The sequence below is a fragment of the Carettochelys insculpta genome, chromosome 6 (assembly GCF_033958435.1).
Source record: "Carettochelys insculpta isolate YL-2023 chromosome 6, ASM3395843v1, whole genome shotgun sequence".
NCBI classification, from domain to species: Eukaryota; Metazoa; Chordata; order Testudines; family Carettochelyidae; genus Carettochelys; species Carettochelys insculpta.
The window spans coordinates 100,851,348-100,872,383 of record NC_134142.1 but is presented as its reverse complement, the minus strand read 5'-3'; the positions used below and the strand labels follow the sequence as shown (position 1 = coordinate 100,872,383).

Below are 21,036 nucleotides of genomic sequence, written 5' to 3'. Positions count from 1 at the left end.
ACACACACACACACACACACACACACACACACACACACACACACACACACAATTTACCTGAAGAACTTTGTATTCTCTGCAGTAATCTAGAAAATAGTTAGGAAATAAAAACTAATGTGGTTTGCTTCTCCTTCCCTGCCCTTTGACAAAGCTAGATGTGAAGGGATTTCTGTTTGCCTTGTTTAATGGTCAAACATACTGCTTCACATACAGACATAATGCATTCTTTTGTTTTATTGGACTGGAACTACTTGTCTTACTCATTTGTAAATCTCCTTATACACATATGACGCTTCTTAAGTATTTAATAACAACACCACTGAAATGCAGCTACTTCTCTGATTCAGCATGGTAATTACGGGCAGCATAGTGCAAAAAAAGTGGAAGAGCAGCCACTCTACTCTGGTCAATGATGCACATCCCTTTTTTCACACAGGGTGCTATGTAATCTTTAATATAAATGTGCACCAGATAGGACCCTGGGTGAAATCCTGACTGTACTGAAATCACTGGGAGTTAAGTGAAATTCCTTCAGTGTCTCCAGGATTTTAGCTAGCATATTTTAAACAGCACAAAAGGCACAGGGAATGTGTTTTCACACAATATGTTAAAAATAGGTGAAATACACATGTTGAAAGAGACCTGAAATCACAAGTCACTGAAGAATAATGCATGTGCATTCTTAATGAAATGTGTTTTCCTTCTTCTTTGGATTTAAGTCTCATTTTGCCGGATGGTGGAAAAGACAGAAAGAAAAGCTGAGTTAAGGGTGTAACTGGTGGAACTGAGAGTAAAGCTTACTTGGTATCTGAGTATTACGTGTAAAATGGCTATAGTGACACCCCCAAAAGTGTGAAAGTGCTTACAAATTGTTTTACTGAACACTTATTGATGTCTTGTTCTGTTTCTAAAGGTACATGACTGATGGTGGTTTGGGCTTGTACGCTCGAAGGTTGAATCGGATGCCAGATGGGATGGCTGCAGTGCGGGAGACACTGCAGCGTAACACCTCACTGGGACTAGGAGATGCTGACAGGTACGCTTGTGTCAAGCGCACGCTCAGTTATTTCATACCTTCTTGCAGTGTTCTAATTTGCAGCTAAGGCATGTTGAAATTCAGATAAATAGATATGTCCTAGAATTTCAGAAACTGATTTGTGGGTGTAAGAGTCTCTAATGCCATGTACCACTTAATGAGTTAGGAAAACGGCACAAACGCAGCAAAAACCTTTGTGGTCTTAGTATTGTAATGTGGATTGCTCAAGTCAGTTTTCCTGAATTGAAAAGAACAAAAACAGGTTTAAAAAAACCCTTACATCTAGTACATGGGACTTGAAAGAAAGAGGCCCAATTCTCTGTTAACTTTAAACTAATTAACTCCAATGAAGCAAATCAAGCCCAAGGTCTGGTATAAAGGCTTTTTCAGGTTATTAAAAGGAACATGACTAGCTGGAAAGAAGAGATTCTAGGGAGCTCGAGCAAAAATGAAGCTTCTGGAGAAGATACATGACATGTGCAGAACTGGGGTACAAAAAGCTGAGTATCTTTGGTATACAACACGATTTGATTAGAAGGACCTCTTCTCCCCTCCCAAATGTTGTGCTTGGTAAATGTAACATCACTGGTGAACATCAGCTTTGCACTGAGAGTATTGGCAGAGTGGCCTATACATTTCCACCATCATTGTCATGAAGTGCCCGTACGTAGTAAATGTGGATTTTGAGTTTTACTTGTTCAGCAGATTTTACTATTAGCAACTGCCAAAAGTGCAGGTGAGCCAATGTGCCCCAGTACAGCGCACTAATAAGGAATTAGCTGGCTGGGGGTGACGCTTTGGATGCTGCAGGCACTCTGGAGTGGGTGGCCCCAATCCTGGTGCTCCGTGGCCACCCCGGGGATCTTGTAGGTGGGTAGCATGTTCATCACGGCTCTGGCCAGTCCTGAGCTCTCCACAAATCCCTCAACTCCCTGCCCTGAGTGCCTCTCCTGCATCCCTGCTCTGACCCCCTACAATCCCCACAACTCAGCCTCCTGCTATGACCCCCGCCTCTCCTGTCCTGAGCCTGCCACCCCCTCAGCCTATTGCCCTGAGCTTCCCCACAGCCACCCCAACCAGTGTTCCCCATAAGCTGTGCACTTGGGCAGCCACCCTGGAAAGATTCAGAGGCTGCTCAGCTGATTAGAAGTGCACCCACAGCCAGCAGCATGGTGGTGACACACACCCTCGTGTGCTTTGGTGCACGTAACAGAATTTATTCTACACATGGATGGGAAGAAATTAAAGGACACATTGACCCCAACCTTCTGCCCTGAGCCCCCAGCACTGCATCCCACACATAAATTTCTTACACATACTCTCTTATCACAACCCCCTCAACTCTCTAAGCTATCTCCCCAAGGGGAGATTGCCATATACTTGTAATGGCATGTCTGCACCATCAAATTATGTCACCAAAAACTGCATTGTGGTGACAAAACATTGAGATCATATGCACTTTTGTTGGGAAAAATACCCACCCCATGAGAGACTTCTTCCTTTTGCCCTCCCATTATTGTTGACACTGCCAGTGTAGACACTGCTGTTTGTTTTGTCGACAGAACTGGCCTCTGCCAGTATCCCACAATGTCTGCTCAGAGTTTTGATCTCTGCTGCCTTGCAGGCATACACCTTCCCCTTTCAAAGCTCCAGGAAGTGTCTGTTCTGTATGGGGAACAAAGAAAGAGCAAATCATCCGACTGCCCCACACTAGGCAGACACAGAAAGCAGACTGCTGCCTTGGGTGGAGGGGGACAGACTGCTGTGCTGCTTTGGCATTCATCAGCATGCAGAGCTCACAGATCTACTCACGAAGCCGCTCCCAGCAGCTGAGGAGGCTGTGGGAGAACTTGGAGGGAATCCCAAGATAGGCAGCGATCAACCCTGCCTTCCGACAACACTGCACTGTGAGAGACATACCCACAGTGCACTGCTTACACTATTGATGGGGGTGCCCCCAGTGTGGACATGATTTGTCAGAAAAAGGAGCAAGTTACTTTCACTCCTATACTGCTAACAGTAAACCCTCCCTGGAACACAGTGTAATAGATTTCATTTGCTGTGGGGTGGGATGTCTCCATGTGCTTCTACCCTGCATCTTTCCCACACATTCCGGCCCCACCTGCTGTCTTGTGCCCCCTCCCCCACCACATGCATTCCCCAGTCCCACCTGCCGCACTTGGGCTATTTAAACTCCTGCACCTCAGAGGCCCTCAGTAGCTCAGCAGGGTTAGAATGGCGTGGGCGAATGGTGATAGAGCAAAGCAAAAGCTGCTGCCATTGCTCCACTTCCTCATAGCTCCTGCCACTGCGGTGAGTGCAGGAGGACCTGATCCCTGTTGCCCTGCATCCCTCCGGCGAGGGGCTTGTGGGAAGGAGTGTAAGATGGGAGAGGGCAGAGCAGGGATGGGAAGAGGTAGGGCAGGTGAGAGAACAGGGGCTGGACTTGGTGAGGGGGTCACCTGCAGGGCTGCAGAGAGAGTCAGAAGCCGTATGTGGGCTCTGTTGTGGACCTGGGCAGTGAGTTTGAGATCCCGGTTGTAAGACATCAATGCCTAGGATGACAGCATGCCTATATTTTTAGGAGTTAATGTCTGCTTCTGATTTCTGGCTTGCAGCTCAGGCCAATGTCTACACTAGGCCATATAGTCAATTCTAGATATGCAATTCCAGCTCAGGCAATTGCATAGCAGGATTAAATTATGTACAATCGACTTACCTGTCCATCCTCACGGAGGGAGGTCGAGAGTAGAAATTCTCCTATTGACCTCCCTTATTCCTTGTGATATTGAGGAGTACAGGGATCGACTGTCGACCCCTGATAGTTCAATTTCATGCATCCGCACTAGCCACGTAAAATCGAATCCTGGAAGATCCATCTAGACTGGCTCAATCTTCTGGGTGGAGAAGACATACCCTAAAACCCATCTTTAGTTAATACCAGTTCTCAGGACTCACATGGGTTTGTTTGTGAGAGACGGAACACCTGGGAATTGACAAGGAAGCAGAAGAGACTATTAGCACAAGGGAGTATTTACCCATGACTCTGGAGTTCCTAGGCTCTCCTGAAATACAAATAAATAATATTTTCAAAAATACTAAATCTCCTGTAGGAAACTGGGGATACAAAGTTGTTGATTCCCTCCCATTCTAATGTTTACAGTATTTGTCACACTTTCGTTTGGTATGAAAATACTTCTGAGATCTAGGTTCTAAGACACTTGCCTGAAATCCAGCTTGCCTGTGTGTGGTTTTCTCATTTTTACAAGGGCTGTTTTATTTCAGCTTTAAATAAATTCCTGTTAGAGGAATCATGTCATATTGCAAAAGAAGAAGCAATTACTTGCTAGTAGCAACTTGTTACAGAGAAACCAAAGAACACATTTGGTAAAAGAGCTTTCATCACCCTCATAATCAGAAACAAAGGAGAATGGGGGAGGAAAAAGTAGGAAAGAAGAAAAGTTATTATGAAAATTAATCTTTTTTCTTAAGTGGAAGGAGGAAACAATGCAAGTCCTGAAGGCTCGGTCCGTGCTGCTGACTCAGGAGCAAAAGAGGGTCATAAGCACTAGATAGATTACATTTAGTCCAAGATATTGTGGCTTTATGATGACTAGTTTGGTTTAATGCTTTCTAATTAGACTACAACCCTATGTATCCATGGCCCAGAGTTTAAAGATGTTTAGGTGTTGCTGTGCTCAGTATTGCTATGCCCTAACATATCTAGGAGCTTAAATCTTATTATCAAAAGAATTTAGGCACTTTGGAGCCAAAATCTCATGGACAGTTTATGGAGTTATGGTTCTAAATCTCTTCTAAAATGACACTTGGGTTCTCAATCAGTTGCATATTGCAACACTGTCTCAGCAGTGCCTAAATAGCTTGAAAAAATTGAATCTCAGTGATTTGAAAAAGGCAACTATTCAGTAACTGAGCATTTAAAACATGGGATTTAAACCAAGGGTTTGTCGTATGTGTCTTTGCTGCGTGGCAAGCCAGAATGTATAACAGTGAAGTAGCTTCCTGCTCATTTATATCCCATGTGGATGCTGCAAAGCACCCTGGAAGTTCCAAAGTGCATCTATTGATATTTGAAACTGGAGTTTATTGAAGCAAATTATAGTGCTTTCACTGTGCTGTAACATTGCCCACGTGGGACATTACTGTGAGGCAAGCTAGGGAGCTGTAGATTTACACCTGGTTTATGATGTAGTAATGTCTTGTGTAGAAAAGCCCTACATCTTAATCCATTTCTCAACTGAATTTGAAGGATAATCTAATAAAATGATATAACAAAGGGTCTTTGCACAACTATGAACAGATGTAAATGATCATTCAATGCTGCTCAAGCAGTCTACATAGAAAATGTGTATGAAGAATAAATTTAGCTTACCTTAAATAGCTGTAACATGGAATACCATGAGAGAGAATCCAATGTGAAAATATAGCAAATCACAATTAAATGGTTGTTTAGTTAAAGAATTCCCAAAGGAGTCTTTGCAATGTACTTACTTGTTTTACTTGCTACTGTTAATATACGAATTGTAGCTGGCTAGTAGAGAAGCTTTTGTGCATTCGCTCTATTAGCGTAAAACAGAGCCCTCACAAGGTACATTTCCCCCTGCAGCAGAAGAGGAAATCTGAACTAGGCAGTTTAATTTAATGCTTGATTGCAAGGTTAATGGAATTGTCACACAATGCAGCTGAGTTTATTTACTCCCTTCAAGATGATTTGCAGAGAGAGAGGGAGGAAGAAGTGACATTTTGAATGCCTTTTTACTGACCTGTGCTTTTTTGAAAAAAAGTTTGTAAATTAACCACTTCTGGTTTCATCTGGTCATGGTTATGGTTTGGTGTTTACCATCTGGGTGCTTAAGTTTGTTTCATGGTGTCAGATAGAGCTGCGTGATCTAAATCTATATTTTATTGACTTTCACGGCTCCCAGTTTTCAGCTGTGTGTAGTGGTGGAGCAGAATATGGATCATACAGTTGAAAAAAGGTTTAATATGTCTGCATGCAAACACTTCTTTCTATGTAGATAATTTAAAAGGCTGACTTCTAGCTAAATTACTGTACCTTCCCAAAGGTCAAATTTGTAATCCTGTGTAAGTTATCAGTGATTAAAACTGTAGGGCAGTGGCCACACTTGGCCAAAATTTTGAAATGGCCATGCTAATGGCCAAATTGGAAGATACTAATGAGGTGCTGAAATGAATGTTCAGTGCCTCATTAGCATGCTACCAGCCACGGCACTTTGAAAGTGCCGCGTTTTGATCATGCGCAGCCCTTTTCGAAAGAATCCCTCAGACTTCGAAATCCCCTATCAGCTGATAGGAATAAGGGGATTTCTAAATGTTCGGGGTCCTTTAGAAAAGGATCCCCCGTGTAGCCAAGCCGTATGCGATCAAAACGCGGCACTTTCAAAGTGCTGCAGTCAGCAGCATGCAAATGAGGTGCTGAATATTCATTTTAGCACCTCATTAGTATCCTTCGATTTGGCTGTTAGCAGGGCCACTTTAAAATTTTGGCCAAGTGTGGTCACATCTGAGATGTCACTGGTTCTGTATTTTTATAGTGCCTTGCACAATGGGCTCTTGGCAGAGGTGGAAAAAGTACCCAAAAAACTGCTTGAGTAAAAGTGCAGCTGCTTTCACTTTTGGATACTTGAGTGCAAGCTAGATGTGATGTGTGTGTGTGCACCTGTGCACACACAAGTGTATGTGTACATTTTCTCAAGTAGTTTTCCTGAGGGATAGCAGTGACTTGTACTTAAGTACATTCCCTCCACAAACTGACGTACTTTTGCTCAAGTAACGTTTTGGGGTACTTCTTTGACCTCCGGCTAAGGATCCTGGGTGTGGTGGTAACACAAATGATTAATAATGATTGTGATAAAAATTTATTGCAAGGTAAAGATCTAAGGTAATGGGAGCATACAACAGAATGAAAAACAAGAGACCTTTTGACAATGTCAGACACATGTGGCAGAGGACAGGACAAATAGTGAAAAGCAGATAGCCATAAAGGAGTAGGTGTCCATGACTGAAATGTAGAGAGAATAAAGTAACATAATTGTCAGTCCACTGACCCCAACAGCCAGTTATAGATAGCAAATAGCTTACTGTAGCCATAGTGCTACTTAGACTCCGAGGCTGTATCTACACGTGTGGCTTCTTCCAGAAGTGGCACGGTAATGAGCTGTCCGGAAGATGCTAATGAGGCATGGATGCAAATTTTCTGCACCTCACTAGCATATCGGCACGTGGTTCAGAGTACGGAAGAAGCTCTTCTGGTCTCCGAAGTACACATGCAGACGCGCTGCCCACGGGGATCTTCCAGAAGGAAACCCTCCTTCTGGAAGCCCCTTCTTCCTCCTCCTCCTTTTGCAGGTGGGGACTGGGGCTGGGAATGTCATCAATTTTTGGCAGGGTGAGAATACTGTAGTAATGCGCCTAATATGAGACGCTACATAGGCTAATTTTTTAACAATATGCATTGTGAAAATGTTGCCATTTACCCTTTGCAATCCACACCCTTCCACCACAAGTGCCATACTAACAGCAGCAAGTTAGTGGAAACAATAGTGGTATATTTCTTACCTGAAATAACAGAGACAAAGTGGGTGAGGCAATATCTTTCACTGGACTGACTTTTTTGGTAAGGGAGGCAAGCTTTTGAGCCACAGAACAGCTGTGTGTGGCTTGAAATTTCAACTCTCTCAGCAACAGAAGGTGTTCCAATGGTATACACCACAACAGTAACACACCTTTCATCTTGGATTCAGTTTGGTATAAGCATACTACTTTAAAAAGGGCAGCACTGTGTTGCTGTATGTTACAGAAGTGCAAAAAAAAAATCCTATTGGAACCTTGTCTGGACTGTAAGAAGGCTTTGTCCTGAAATGTTGAAGTGTGACTTGTTACATTTTAGCCTTTAGATTGTTAGTGCCTTGGTTGCTTAGAGTCTGAATGCACAAGCAGATATAGAACATTTTTCAAGGTTAATGTGTAGGAAAACAATTTCAGTATATTTTTAACTTTAGAATACTCATTTCCCTCCCCTTCAATGGCTTCTCCATGTGCTTGCATGTTAATCCTTATACTCAGAGGCAGGCGGTTTCAGTGCCCTCAACTGAAATTGCAAAATTGCATGCAAAGTCTTGTTCACTTCAGCATTTCCCAGTTTTTGTTGGGGTGGGGTAGCGTTATTCAGCCCCTTCAACCCACAACAAAAGTGAAGCTGCTCACCCAGGTAGTAGTAACAGCCATAGGAGTGCAGCTGAGAAAGATACTACAGTGATGCCATTAAAATGCTGTCAATTACCTTTTGCATTTCACTTTACTATCTCCAACTCTTCATCTACCTAAAGCCCTAAAATTGCAAGACATATTTTCCAGTCATCCCTCAGTCTTTTGGAAGATACCATGTTTATCTAGAAAAATCAAGTTTCTTTGATCTTGGGATTTTGTAACAAAGATTAGATGACTAGAATTTTCAGTAGTAACAATAAAATACACCTTTATTTTGTACAGTACCTTTTGTACAAGCCGTAACCCAAAATACTTCCTGAAGCTGAATAATACAATTATGATATTAAACAACAAAAAAAGCAGAAGACAACAGTGTTGAGGCCAGCTCAGGGGTATTGTGGTCCACACTGCTTCATGCAACTCCTGTTGGTTTCGGATTGCTGTTCCCAGGCCAATAGGAGCTGCAAGTGGCCGTACCTTCAGATCTGCAAGTAAATAAAGCACCAGTGGCCTGTCAGGGGTTAACCTGGCAAACTGCCTCTAGCTCATGCCCACCCTTGCCCTGACAAAAGAAAAGGAATTCTGCTTTCCCAAGGAGGTTAGGACAGTCATAGCAGCCACCGCTGGCCATATGTCCAAATGAGAAAATAAACATGGAGCAGGTGTTCTTGTGCCTAGATCAAAGGGAAAGAACAAACAAAAACAGACGGTGATTGTAGTCCTGGGCACAAGCATAGACCTCCTCCAAACAGGACAAGAAGATAATTAGCAAGTTCTTCTTTCACCTATATCTTGTTCAGGAATCTCATGGTCTCCGAAGATACTAGAGAACAACTCTTCCTCTTTCTCAAGAACCTTCTGCCATGGAGGAGGTACAGTAATACCACCTAGCAACTTAACAAGTGACTCCTGCCAGTTGTTCTCTCCCAGGCTGGCTGCTCAGCACAGGTAGTCTTCCCAGGTTAGACTGTCTCCATAATTTAAAACCATGGTGTCCAACATGCTAGCTACTAGCCATATTTGGCCAGTTAGCTGGTTGACTGTGGCTATTTGGCTTGAACAATAAATATAAATAAATATATTTTCTGACTAAAGTGGCTGCTTTGCTTCAGCAGTAGCCACTACAGTGGCTGTTGCTTCAGAACTGGTTGGATACCATGAGTTTAAAACTCACATCCTGAATTGGCTTCATTACAGATACAGATACTAAAGACATGGAGTAGATCAGGACCCCAGGTACCTTTCTTTACTCTTGGTCTGTCTAAACCACCCCCAAAGCCACTGTGGGCTTGATTCTCCATTGCCTTAAACTTAGTAAGTTCATTTTACACCTATGAAAGTTGGTGTAAAACACCGTGTATCTTACCTGTGACCATCAGGAGGGATCTCTTTTTTAAAGTATAGGCTCTTTGCTTCTGATGGAATCAGATTATAAATCATGTTGACCACTAGTCTGATCCAGTATGACTAATCTTATGTTCCCACACATGGACTTTTTTTTCCTGAAGTGCTTTTTCTTTGGGCATACATTTGTGCATGTATAGTGATACATATGAAAATTTAGAGGCTATGTGAAGTGAGTGACATTACGACCCTTGATATTTCCAGTAGCATCGCCTTGAACTAGCATTGCCTTCTCTGTTACAAGCAATTTCTTTTAAACGTGCTTTGGGCATTAAGCATTTATTCCAAGGGTGAACAAGTTTGCTGACACAAAGGCCATTTTAAATTGTATAGGGACTTTGTGCTTTGCATGACGAACCAAAGAATGTGAAATGCTCTTTGACAAAGCACAGACCTTGTTATTTAGTTTTTCATGTCTAATAGCAACAATGTCAACAGGGTCTCAAGACTGACCTGCTCCAGTAACCTCTGAGTTTAGGATTTGGAGATTACATAGATAATGCTAATAACAGGCAGTGTTCAAACTCCAAAAGCAGATACATATATCTGTGCTGCTTGACCAGCCTGGAGGGCTGGGTATGGCTGTAAAACAAATGTAAAGCAAACTGGGGCTGACCAGAGGTTCTTTTTCATTCTGTGTGCTATCTTAAATGTGTCGTTGTAAAAGGTGAACCCTACAAACACAACTCCTTTGACCTGTGTTATATTTTTGGTACTTTGAGGGTACACTACGCAAAGGACTCCTTGTCTGCGTGTGGTAGTTTTGTAGACTCTGTTCTGAAGAAAGGGTCAGGAGATGGAAGTCTTTAACCACTGTTAGGTACAACTCAGGAGATAGTGGTGCGGGCTTTTCCATCAATATTCTGCCAATATATCCCACTGCTGACCTAGAGGGGCTATGTCTAGGAGTGAGAAAATAGTGTAGTTTTCTGGCCCATTCAGTAATTGGCTTCCCTGCTGAAGTGGCCAAAAAGCTGTCTGGTTGATGGTTTTTGCAGTCATGGGGGTGGAGGGGAGAACTTTTCCATTAGAAAATGGATAGAGACCGCCTGTTCATTTCATATCCTGTGATATGACCCATAAGATGCCTGTTGATGATCAGTTGGAGTGGCATGGACTAAGCCCAACACTTCGAAAATGTACCTTTATGATTTGTCACTTACCTCACTTGGACAGTGCTGTAAGTTTTTCATTTGAGTTGTCCACAATTGTATATTAGCCGAGAGTGAGGTGAAAATTGTATTTGTTTGTATACCTCAGATATATTTTCTCTTTGTATATGATTCCATCTGATTTGTTAATAAACAAAATTAACCTCCATAGCCAGAAGGCGAGCATTTTGCACAGTGACTTGACTTCTACAATAATTGTATTGCTTTGAACATTGAATAGAAAACAGCCCATATCCATGATAAATTTGTCTCTTTTTCCTTGCTATGCTTCTTCAGGCTCTTTTATCTCCTTATCTTGAATTGTTTTCAGTGGACTTGCAGCAAAACTTGTTTGCTTCAATTCAGTGAAAAAGAATCATCCTTGGGATTAGGATGCTAAATATCCAAGAGCAACTATATGGGTTACACACCAGTGTAGTCAATCCCTGTATATTTACAAGGTTATGTATTTCGTAAACAATCACCTCTATCAGATGCTATATACATAGCAGTTTATCAACTGGACAATGACTTTAAAGCAGAGATTACTTTTTTTCACATGGAAGTAAATGAGTTTCTTCCTGCTTGACCAATTTCAGGAAAAACTGAATAGGCCCCAAAATTTAAAGCATGTGTCCCTGACCTGACACATCTTACAAGTGTTACCTTGTAGACTAACACATTTATTGGAGCATAAGCTTTCATGGGCAAAGACCCACTTCATCAGATGCATATAAAAGCTTATGTGCCAATAAATCTATCAGTCTGTAAAGTGCCACAGGACTTCTCATTATTTTCACAAATACAGAATAACACAGTTGCTCCTCTGATACTTGACAGTGTTGTCATCTGGGGAGGTGATGGGACCTGACAAAGGGAAGGTTCCCTCTCATGAGCATCATGAGAGAAAGTCCTACTGAACAAATCCACCCTGGTAATATAAAGCATTTTTATAAAGAAGTCTTTCCACACATTGCACTCAATGGCACTTGCTGCTGCATCAGTGCATTACGACTCCTGAAGAGTTGTGCTGGAGAAAAAGGGGGAAGATAGAACTGCAGTGCTCTGAAGAGGGATACTTTATTTAATGAAGGTCCCTCTTTATGTGAATGGTTCTGCACCTTGGGCAGGATTCTATGCCACCATCCCCATGGGGCAGCGTGCAAACCGCGAGGTACCCTTAGAGCATGGGTGTCCAACCTTTTGGCTTGCCTGAGCCTCATTGAGTGAAGAGGAATTGTCTTGGGCCACATATAAAATATATAATATAGGTAATGTATATAAATCACATAATAATGTTAAAAGTTTACGATCTTGTGGGGCTGCATTACTAGCTGTCCAGGGCCACATGCGGCCCGCGGGCCGTGGGTTTGACACGCCTGCCTTAGAGCATTTCCTGGCCCTTAGACTGCCCATAACTGCAAATGGATTGCTCCGTAGCCCAGGTCACTATATTTCTCAATTCTGAGATATTATCCCATTCTACCCAAGCAGCATTTGGGGGGGAAGGGGCAGGCTAGTTACGCTAACTTCAGGTCCCCCTGTGGCAGCTGAGCTTCTGTAAAGAGCCCACAGAGGAGAGCAGATTCCACAGAACAAGTAGCACCTCTGCTTCCATGCTTCTGCCCTGAACCCTGGGATCCTACAGCTGAAACAGCCTGGAGTTTTACACGTGCTGCACAGACACATGAACACGCATTGGGATTCCACCCAATATTTGTAAGTACTGTGTGTGTGTGTGATTAGTCAATTATAAATAATTACTGTAAGATGGTGTAACATTTTTATTAGCAGTAGTTTATTCCATTTGTTTTTCACTAAAAATAAAGCACCTGATTTAATTTAGCTTACGATCTGTGTAACTGGAGGCTAAGTTCTGTGGAGTAAATGGAGTTATGTTTTTATAAAATGGGTATAAACCCCAGAGAGCTTTAGGAGACACTCTTATGGTGGGAGGCCTCTCTCACGGGTATGATTGGTCAATAAGTAGCCAAAGAATCACACTGGACATTGGAACTCTAACCTTTGAATAGTATTTGAGTAAAGCCCGAGGAGTGAGTTGGAAGAATTTTAAAGCTGCTTAATTATTTGCTCCTGACAGTGGGGGGTGTTTGGCTGATACTGCTGTGGTGCTGCATGTGCTCATCTGCCTCAAGTAATGTTTTTTTTATCTTCTTATTCTAAATTTAATTTTAAACTTCATCTGCACTAATTATTCTGTAGTTTGAGTCACTTTTCATTTGCACCAATTAGTCAATCTGTTTTGTGGAGAAATGAGAAATTCTTTTCAATGTTCCAAATGGATCTACCCCACCCTGGCCTTTGTGTTTTATCATAGATGATTTATTCTTGTCATGAAACTTTCAACTAGGAATGCTCATGGTAACATTCCTGGCTGTACTTCACATTAGTTTGAAACTATCAATGCTTGTTCAGCACTATCTGATTTCCACATATAAAGTCCCATGTTTCACTTGTCTTTTGTTGTGAAGTTTTTTGATTTTCAAAGATAACAGAATGCAGGCCCAATACTACATTGCATGTGCACACAAGTCTGAAGTTCAAAAGCTGTTTTGGATTTCTAAGGAATGAGGGACAGGACTGTATACTTTTTGTAGATGAGTCAGAAATAAAAACCTTCTAAAAATAAGAGGAAAAGGGATGGAGGAAAATCATAAGTAAGTAAATATCACAAAGAAATAGATATCAACATCCTTGTGCTGGGTGAAGTTGAGACACTAGTTATGTCTTCAAACTGGAGTTGGGGGTGAGCATTGTACTGTTCCTTGTCTGACTACAATATATATAAAATTACTGTTTTCTAGATTATCTCTACCAGGTATCTCATGACACCTAATGTGCCAGCTCAGGTTTGCTTTTTGTTTGTTTGTTTTTTAACAACACTAATTGTGCAGTGGTGTCTTGGAGTTAGTGGCATAGTGTAATAGCATGCTTTACAACTGCAGAGGAGGGCTGGATTTTCCCCACAGCCCCAAAATTTAGACAGTGGCTACTCAATTATTTTCTCTGCGGCTCTGAGCTCCTGTTAATAGAGTTTCTGTAATGGCTGCTGACTGTTCCTTGATGTTTCTCTCTTGCTCACCCCTTTCCCTATCCTGTTCTATACCATGCTACTTGATCTGCTCCTACACTGGTTACAGACAGCTCAACAGGAGGCTGCTGAATTTATCTTTCTTTCCCTTGAATCTCACTGTGTGCCATTCTCTTTCTCTGGCCGTGCCCTGATTTCATAAAGAAATTGTTTCATCTCACCTAACATTTCCTCCATTCTACCACACCTGCTGTTTCACTGTCCCTTTTTCCCTTCCATCTCCACACCATCTTCTGTGCATTTAAGCACTTCTGCCCCTAGCAGTTGGCAGAATCCTTCTGTCTCTATCTTCGTGAAACTATCCAAACCTTTTCTCTAAGCAGATGTTTGAAATTACACCCAACTTTGTATATGTTTTCTTGCTGAGTAATAGCAGTTAGTGATTGGGTCTGTGAGTTTTATCTCTTTGATAGAGACCACTTCATGTTGGGAACTGAACTGCTCCCATAAAGAGCAGAGAGCGTTTGTGGTACTAGCTGTATATTCAGAAATCCTCACATGGTAGGAAGGGTTGCTGAAGAAGAAAAGATAAACGATAAGGATAATTTATAACTTATTGCTTGGCTAAGCAGGATGGCTGGGATGTTGGGAGGAGGACATAGCTGTTGATGGATATTTAAAGGATACTGGCACATCATAATTTAGTGTTTTTTCACATAGGTATAACTAGGAGTAATGGAATCAGATTAAGACGGGGAACATTTACACTGAACATAAGGGAAAACTTTCTGACACTTAATTAACTCTGAAATAGTTTCTTTAAGTGTATGTCTACTCATGGGGAGGTCGGCGCACCACAATCAATATTCCTGGGATCGATTTTGCCGGGTGTGTGAAGACATGGAAAAATTGATCTCTCTGGGCTCGGCCATCAATCCTGGGACTCCAGGTTGAAGTTTAGAGTCAGGGACATCAGCGTGAGCCTGAAGGTCCCAGATCTACACCAGGGAAGAAAATCAATCCTGGTATGTCAATTCTAGCTATGCAAATGGTGTGGCTAGAATTGCATATCTGGGATCGACTTTGATCCCTAGTGTAGACCAGGTGGAAGTGGGAGACATGACAGATCTGGTCCTTGGAATTGTCAAATCTGACCCGAACAAAACATTACAGAAAAATTGCACATTTACAGGAATGTGTATGAGATAATCTAAGACATGTTTTTCAAATTTAGCCCCAGGGAGTTAAATATTAATATGAAGCTATTATTAAAATAAATGTCTTTGCTATCTGATAGGTTAAAATCTTGTGCTATTCATGAGCACAATTCTAGAATATGATGCAAGGTTCATAATAATAAATTAAGCCACTCAGTGGAGCTGACAAACAGGTACTACCTGAAATAATTTCGTAGACTTCCATCTTCCATTTTTTGATTGATCTGAAGGTGACACACGTCCTTTTATAGTCTTTTATGCAGTTCATCTCATGCAAGAACTTCTGCAATAGCTAGTGTAATCCCTTGGCAGTGTTGAAGTGTAAAATATTATCAATCACTTGCAACTAGAGTAACATAGATCTGTTGGCACATTCATCTGTCAAGTGAGCTTATGTAGAAGATCTCTAAAAATAGACTACAAGAAATGAGAGCTTGCACCCATATGTTGGTGTCTGGAATGGTCTCTGGTGTGCTGTGTAACACCCTTGACAAGAGCTGACAATACGGGAAACATCTGTGAAGAGTGTTTTAAAATGTCATAGCAAACGTTTTCATTCTGAAGCAGTAACATTTATATAGCACCTTTCCTTTTCAACAGTTCCAGACCACTTCCCCCTTTTCCACTGACCACAAAGATGCAGCTCTCTGGGTACAAAGCGGGAAGAGGGCTGAACAGATGCTTTCTCTCCAGCACTTTAACTGATCACTGTAATCCTGCAGAGATTTACTGAGTTAATGCTGGCTTTGTCAGCATTAATTTATGATACTTCCCCAACTACAATGTGAAACATCACTTCTTAGTATCAGTAGTGTGGCTGTGTTGTGCTGCCACTCAGGCAGGGCAGAGAAAAGAGAGAGCATGGAGGAGATACAGGACCTCCATAGTGCTGCCAACTTTCTATTTGCAGAAAGCTGAACCCCCTTCCTCTACCCACTGCCCTAAGGCCCCATCACTTTTCCCTTCTCTGCCCATTCAATTCCCCCTCCCTCCATCCCCCGCTCTTCTCATCCTCCCTTATTCATTCGTTTTCACCAGGCTGGGGCAGGAGGTTGGGATGCAAGAGGAAGTGAGGGCTCTGGCTGGGGATGAGGGGTTTCGTGTGCAGGAGGGAGTTCCAGAGCTGGGTTGAGAGGTCCAGAGCATGGGAAGGGGCTCTGGGCTGCAGCAGGGGTTGGACAGTGGGGGAATGGTGTGGGCTCTAGGTGGTGGTGTGGCCTCTGGGGTGGGGCTGGGGACATGTTGTTTGGGGACAGAAGAGTTCTGGGCAAGGGCCGAGGGGTTCAGAGTGTAGAAGGGGGCTCAGGGCTGCAGGTAGGGAGTTCAGGGTCTGGGAGTGCTCACCTCAGGTTGCTCCTGACAGCAGCAGCAAATGCCAGCCTTAGGCCTCCATGTTCTGGGGGATTTATTTCTAAACCCATTTGAAGGGCAAAAGGGAATAAAAAACTTTAACAGTGTAGGGACCTTAAAATGGGGCTTAATTACTTCATTAACCCTTCTTTATGCTTCCAAAGTAATGTAAAAGGGCCTTTGTAGTACTGGAAAACAGGCTCCTAGAGTTTCCAGTCTCCTATTTAAAATAACCACATAGGGCTGAAGTTGGCCATATATACATGTTACCCAGGAAAAATAACATTAAGAGAACATTAAAGTTGCAAAGTTGAGCACTCCAATGTTAGCAGATGCCAGAACCTTAATTTGGCTTCCGTGTGTGTGGGCATTATGACCCAGTCTTTAATTATGTGCTCATGTATTCTTTTCAGTCGGTTACCTGTCTCCTTCCTTGTGCAGAGTGGACCTTTGAGAGGGCTGAATCAGGGTCGCGTAGTGAAGGCGACTGAATGTTTAACCACTGCATCATTTGTTACATAGCACAACCATCTCTCCCTGTTCCAAATATGGGACAGGAAGATATGGTGGGGAGAGGCAGCTCTGTCAAGCCCCGGGGAGCTGGGAAGGAGGCAGCAGCTGCTGACCCTCCCCCAGAGCCCCAGGGAAGTGGCAGCCACTGCCGCTCTGCGGGAGCCCTGGGAAGCAGCAGCCACTGGCCCTCTCTAGGATCCCCAGGGAAGCGAGAGCCACCAGTACTCCCCAAGCCCTGGGAAAGCAGCAGCTGCTGGCCCTCCCCAGGAGCCCTGGGGAGGTAGCAGCCCCAGCACTCCCCAGAGAAGTGGCAGGGACACAGCAGCCACCCATACTCCCCCACTTGCCTGATGCTTGGGGAAGTGACTCCTGCAAGCAGCTGCACCTGCGCAGCTGCTGCCGGAAAAGTTCAGCTGGTGGGAGGGCTCAAATATGGGACAATTAGTCCCTTCTAAAAAATAAGCAGGGGTGCCTTTTTGGCATCCCAAGTATGGGATTGGCCCGCCTAATATGGGATGGATGGTCACCTTATTATTATAGGAATTGGAAGGTGTACAGTGAATATTACAGGGAGAAGAAGGAGTGTCTGATGGTTAAGGCCATCAGATGGAGCTCTGCAGATCTGGATTCTATCCTTGCCTGTGCCGCAGAGTTCTTGTGTGATGGTGGGGGAGTCACTTCATCCACATTTTTCACTGCATCAGGCTAATTATGTGTTTTTCATTTGGTGTGTGCCAAGCTTGAGATTCTGGGGTCTGATTTCCATCCTATCTCTCCCCCTCCAGAAAAGTGCAGCCTAAGGCAAACATCTGGGGTTGTAAATTTTAGGCCAAACTGTTAAAGTTAGGCAAAGTTATAAACAACTAACAAAATGGTCTTACCATGGATAGTGTCAGTGCTACCAGCTTTGCACATAATGCAACAATTTCTTCACTATTTCATTATAGCAAGCTATATCTAGCGTGGAGGATGTAGCCACTCTGAGCTCAGATTTACTGACTCAGTATAGACATCCATAGATAACAAACATGCAGCTGAAAGCTCAATGGGAGTGAGATAGGAGAGGGAAACATGGGATAAGAGAGAGCTGAGCAAACCTTGACCTTATGAAAATGCAACAGAATCACTAAAAATCTTGCAGAATAGACAGGACCTGAGACTTCTGCAAGATGGGAAGTAAAGGGGTGAGAGACATTAACCAAGAAATCAGTGGTATGGAACTTTCTGGAAGCAAATGGGTAACAAAGCTGAACCAGAAAGAAAGCTTTGTTCTAAACCACTTAATAAAAATGAATTCATCTACAGCAGTTCATTGACAGAGCAATTAAATGGTTAAATTCATCAGGGGCACAATCTTAGATGAGAAGTATAGCAGAATTTAGAAGAGTTTATGAACTTGCATAGCTGAGCTCATATTTGTTATTATATATTATATGTTAAAGAAAAAGAAACATAACTGCTTGTATCTTTATATCAGTTTGTAAGGAAAGAGGGACACATAATTTAGGAAATCATGCATAAATTATCCACATGAGTTAGTTTTAAGCAGTCTGCAGTTCAATAATGTTGTGAGATATTGTACCCTGGGACTGATACCACTGTGCATTGAACAGGATCAGGTGCTGGAGGGCAATTAAACACACAAGTTCTCACTTCAAACAAAGGCACAGAAGGGAGGCTCCCTGTGTTCTGTGCAGTTAATCATGAAGAAAAGATCAAGTAGGAAAAGAAAAAAAGATGGTGCTTTTTAAGGAAAGGCAGTTAGACCTCTACAGCATGTCTGCTTGAATTGCATCTTAGTAAATAATAAGCACTTGTTATGCTAATGACCAGTATGTTCAGTGACATCGTTTGCCTACAGATTATGGGTATATTAATTAGACTGTGCACATAATCAATAATACAGCTGCTAGTTTTTCTCCTTACTTAGAATCTTACTTTAAGGTTTTTATTTATGAAACAGCACCAGATACTAATGATTATTGCATATTTTTAACTTGTGAAAGCACAGGTAGCATATGGATTCTAGCATTCTCTGACAGGAAAACATTAATGATAAAAAAAAAAATTATGTCAGAAAAGTTTACAGAACAAGTCCATAACATACACTGCCTCTGGAACTGACTGCTTCCATTGTTACACCTGATTGTAATGAAACTGATACAATTAAGAAGATTATGCAAAACCAAAAATCATTACAACAGCCATGAAATCCTGAATCTGAAACATAATAAATTGATCTAATACATAGTAATAGAGCTCTGCCTTTTCTCTTTGTTTTGTTATTGTTGTATAAGGCCTTCACTCAGTCTAGGACAATGCAAATGTAAGTTCTGTAGCTTTCAGTCATTGCTGGTTTTAAGTCCTATAACTTTCTGTAAACTTTGTTTTGTAGCAGCTGCTAGGTCTACATTAAGTATTATAAATTAGTAAGAAATTCTTTATAGATACCATAAGTCTATAAAAACAAAAAAGCAGTCAAGTAGCACTTTCGAGACTAACAAAATAATTTATTGGGTGAGCTTTCGTGAGACAGACCCGCTTCTTCAGACCATAGCTGGTCGAAGAAGTGGGTCTGTCTCACGAAAGCTCACCCAATAAATTATTTTGTTAGTCTTGAAAGTGCTACTTGACTGCTTTTTTGTTTTGATAGTATATAAACTAGCACGGCTCCCTCTCTGTTACTGTTCATAAGTCTATAAGAAATCCTGACTGTTCTTTTAAAAAAGAAATTGATTTCTGTGAAGTGAGCTTTCCTTTGTGTGAGTGAGGAAAGCATGATTGTGCATGCACAATGGAATCAGTCCCTGAAACCAGCCTGTCTGGACAACCAGCTGCCAGTAGTACCTTGATGGCCAGAAGATAATAGGAGCTGAGCTCTGCAAAAGATCCACCCAAGGAAGAGGAAGAGGCCCCATCAAGAAAAGATCAAAGTCCCATCTGCTGTTAGCTGATTACTCATGGTCATACAGCATCCTGGGGCACTGGTACAGCACAAGAGCTACAGACTGATCACCTCTCTGCAGGAGTTAGTCTTGGCTGGCTGGGGAGGCAGGAGGCCCAGGGCCCTGGCCCTGCCCCCCCTTGTCTCCCTAAGAGGGATGGTACTAACTGCTCCCGAGTGCCAAGCTGACATGAGAGCAAGCTGACACAGGGAATCCTATAATCACCTCGCCCAGATTCATGAACACAGCCAAACACACTGGGCCTCCTATACCTTGGCTTCCTCCCTGTGCAACTCTTCACCTGAGTGAGCTCTCCTGTGTAACTGTGAGTGCGGGAGGGTGTGAGTGTGTGCTATTCTCCTTTAATCCAATAGTGGCAATTAATAAAGTACAGATGAGTGTGACCAAGTGGGGAGGGTTAGTGTAAATCAGAGTAACATTTATCTTTCCCAGACTCATGTTGTATCTCATGGACTTCTATCATTTCTCCTTTTATAGTACAGTAAACTCTTGATTTAATCAGCCAGCTGGGGGAGAGGGTTGTCCGTTTTCCCAAATGTCTGTAAATATGAGAGTTTGCTGCCCCAACAGGCTCCCCTATCTCCAGTCCCCTTGCCCCGCTCCAAAAAAAAACACCAAAAGCAAAACAAACCATCTGATGTACCAGAGCTACTGCTGGAGGAGCTGGTGGACCCACAGGTGGCTGGCACCTTGCTGCACATGGTTGGTAGCACCTCACTGAATGCGGCTAGTGGCCCCCCACTGGCATGGCTGGAGAGGCCCAGCCACACACAACTAGAGCAGCCCTGCTGTGTGTGGCTGGGAGTGCCTCCCTACATGCCGCTAGAGGCACCCCGTTTCCAGCTGTGTGTGGCGGGGCACTTCCAGCTGCACGCCAGCGATGTGCCTCTGGCCACACCCAGCTAGGCACTAGCCACTTGGGGGTCCAACAGCCTGGAGGAGCTGCAGCCAGAGATGCCATGTGCTCCTCTCACCTGCAGTAGGGAGCGAGTGCCATCTGCCCATGTACTCCCCCAACCCCTGCTGGAGGACTGCATGGCAGCTCTGGCAGAGGAGGTGGTGTCTCCTCCAGGCCACAACAGAGGTAAGTCCCTTT

General features: G+C 43.0%; 1 protein-coding gene across 6 annotated transcripts in view; it reads left to right on the top strand.

Moving 5' to 3' along the window:
* Positions 1-21,036, top strand: part of NAV2 (neuron navigator 2) — a 359,017-nt gene that overhangs the window by 229,675 nt on the left and 108,306 nt on the right. For all 6 annotated transcript variants that reach the window (XM_074997678.1, XM_074997676.1, XM_074997677.1 and 3 more), the window contains one exon: positions 914-1,036. In XM_074997678.1, coding sequence (XP_074853779.1) covers positions 914-1,036 — 123 coding nt within the window. The remainder of the gene's footprint in view (positions 1-913; positions 1,037-21,036) is intronic.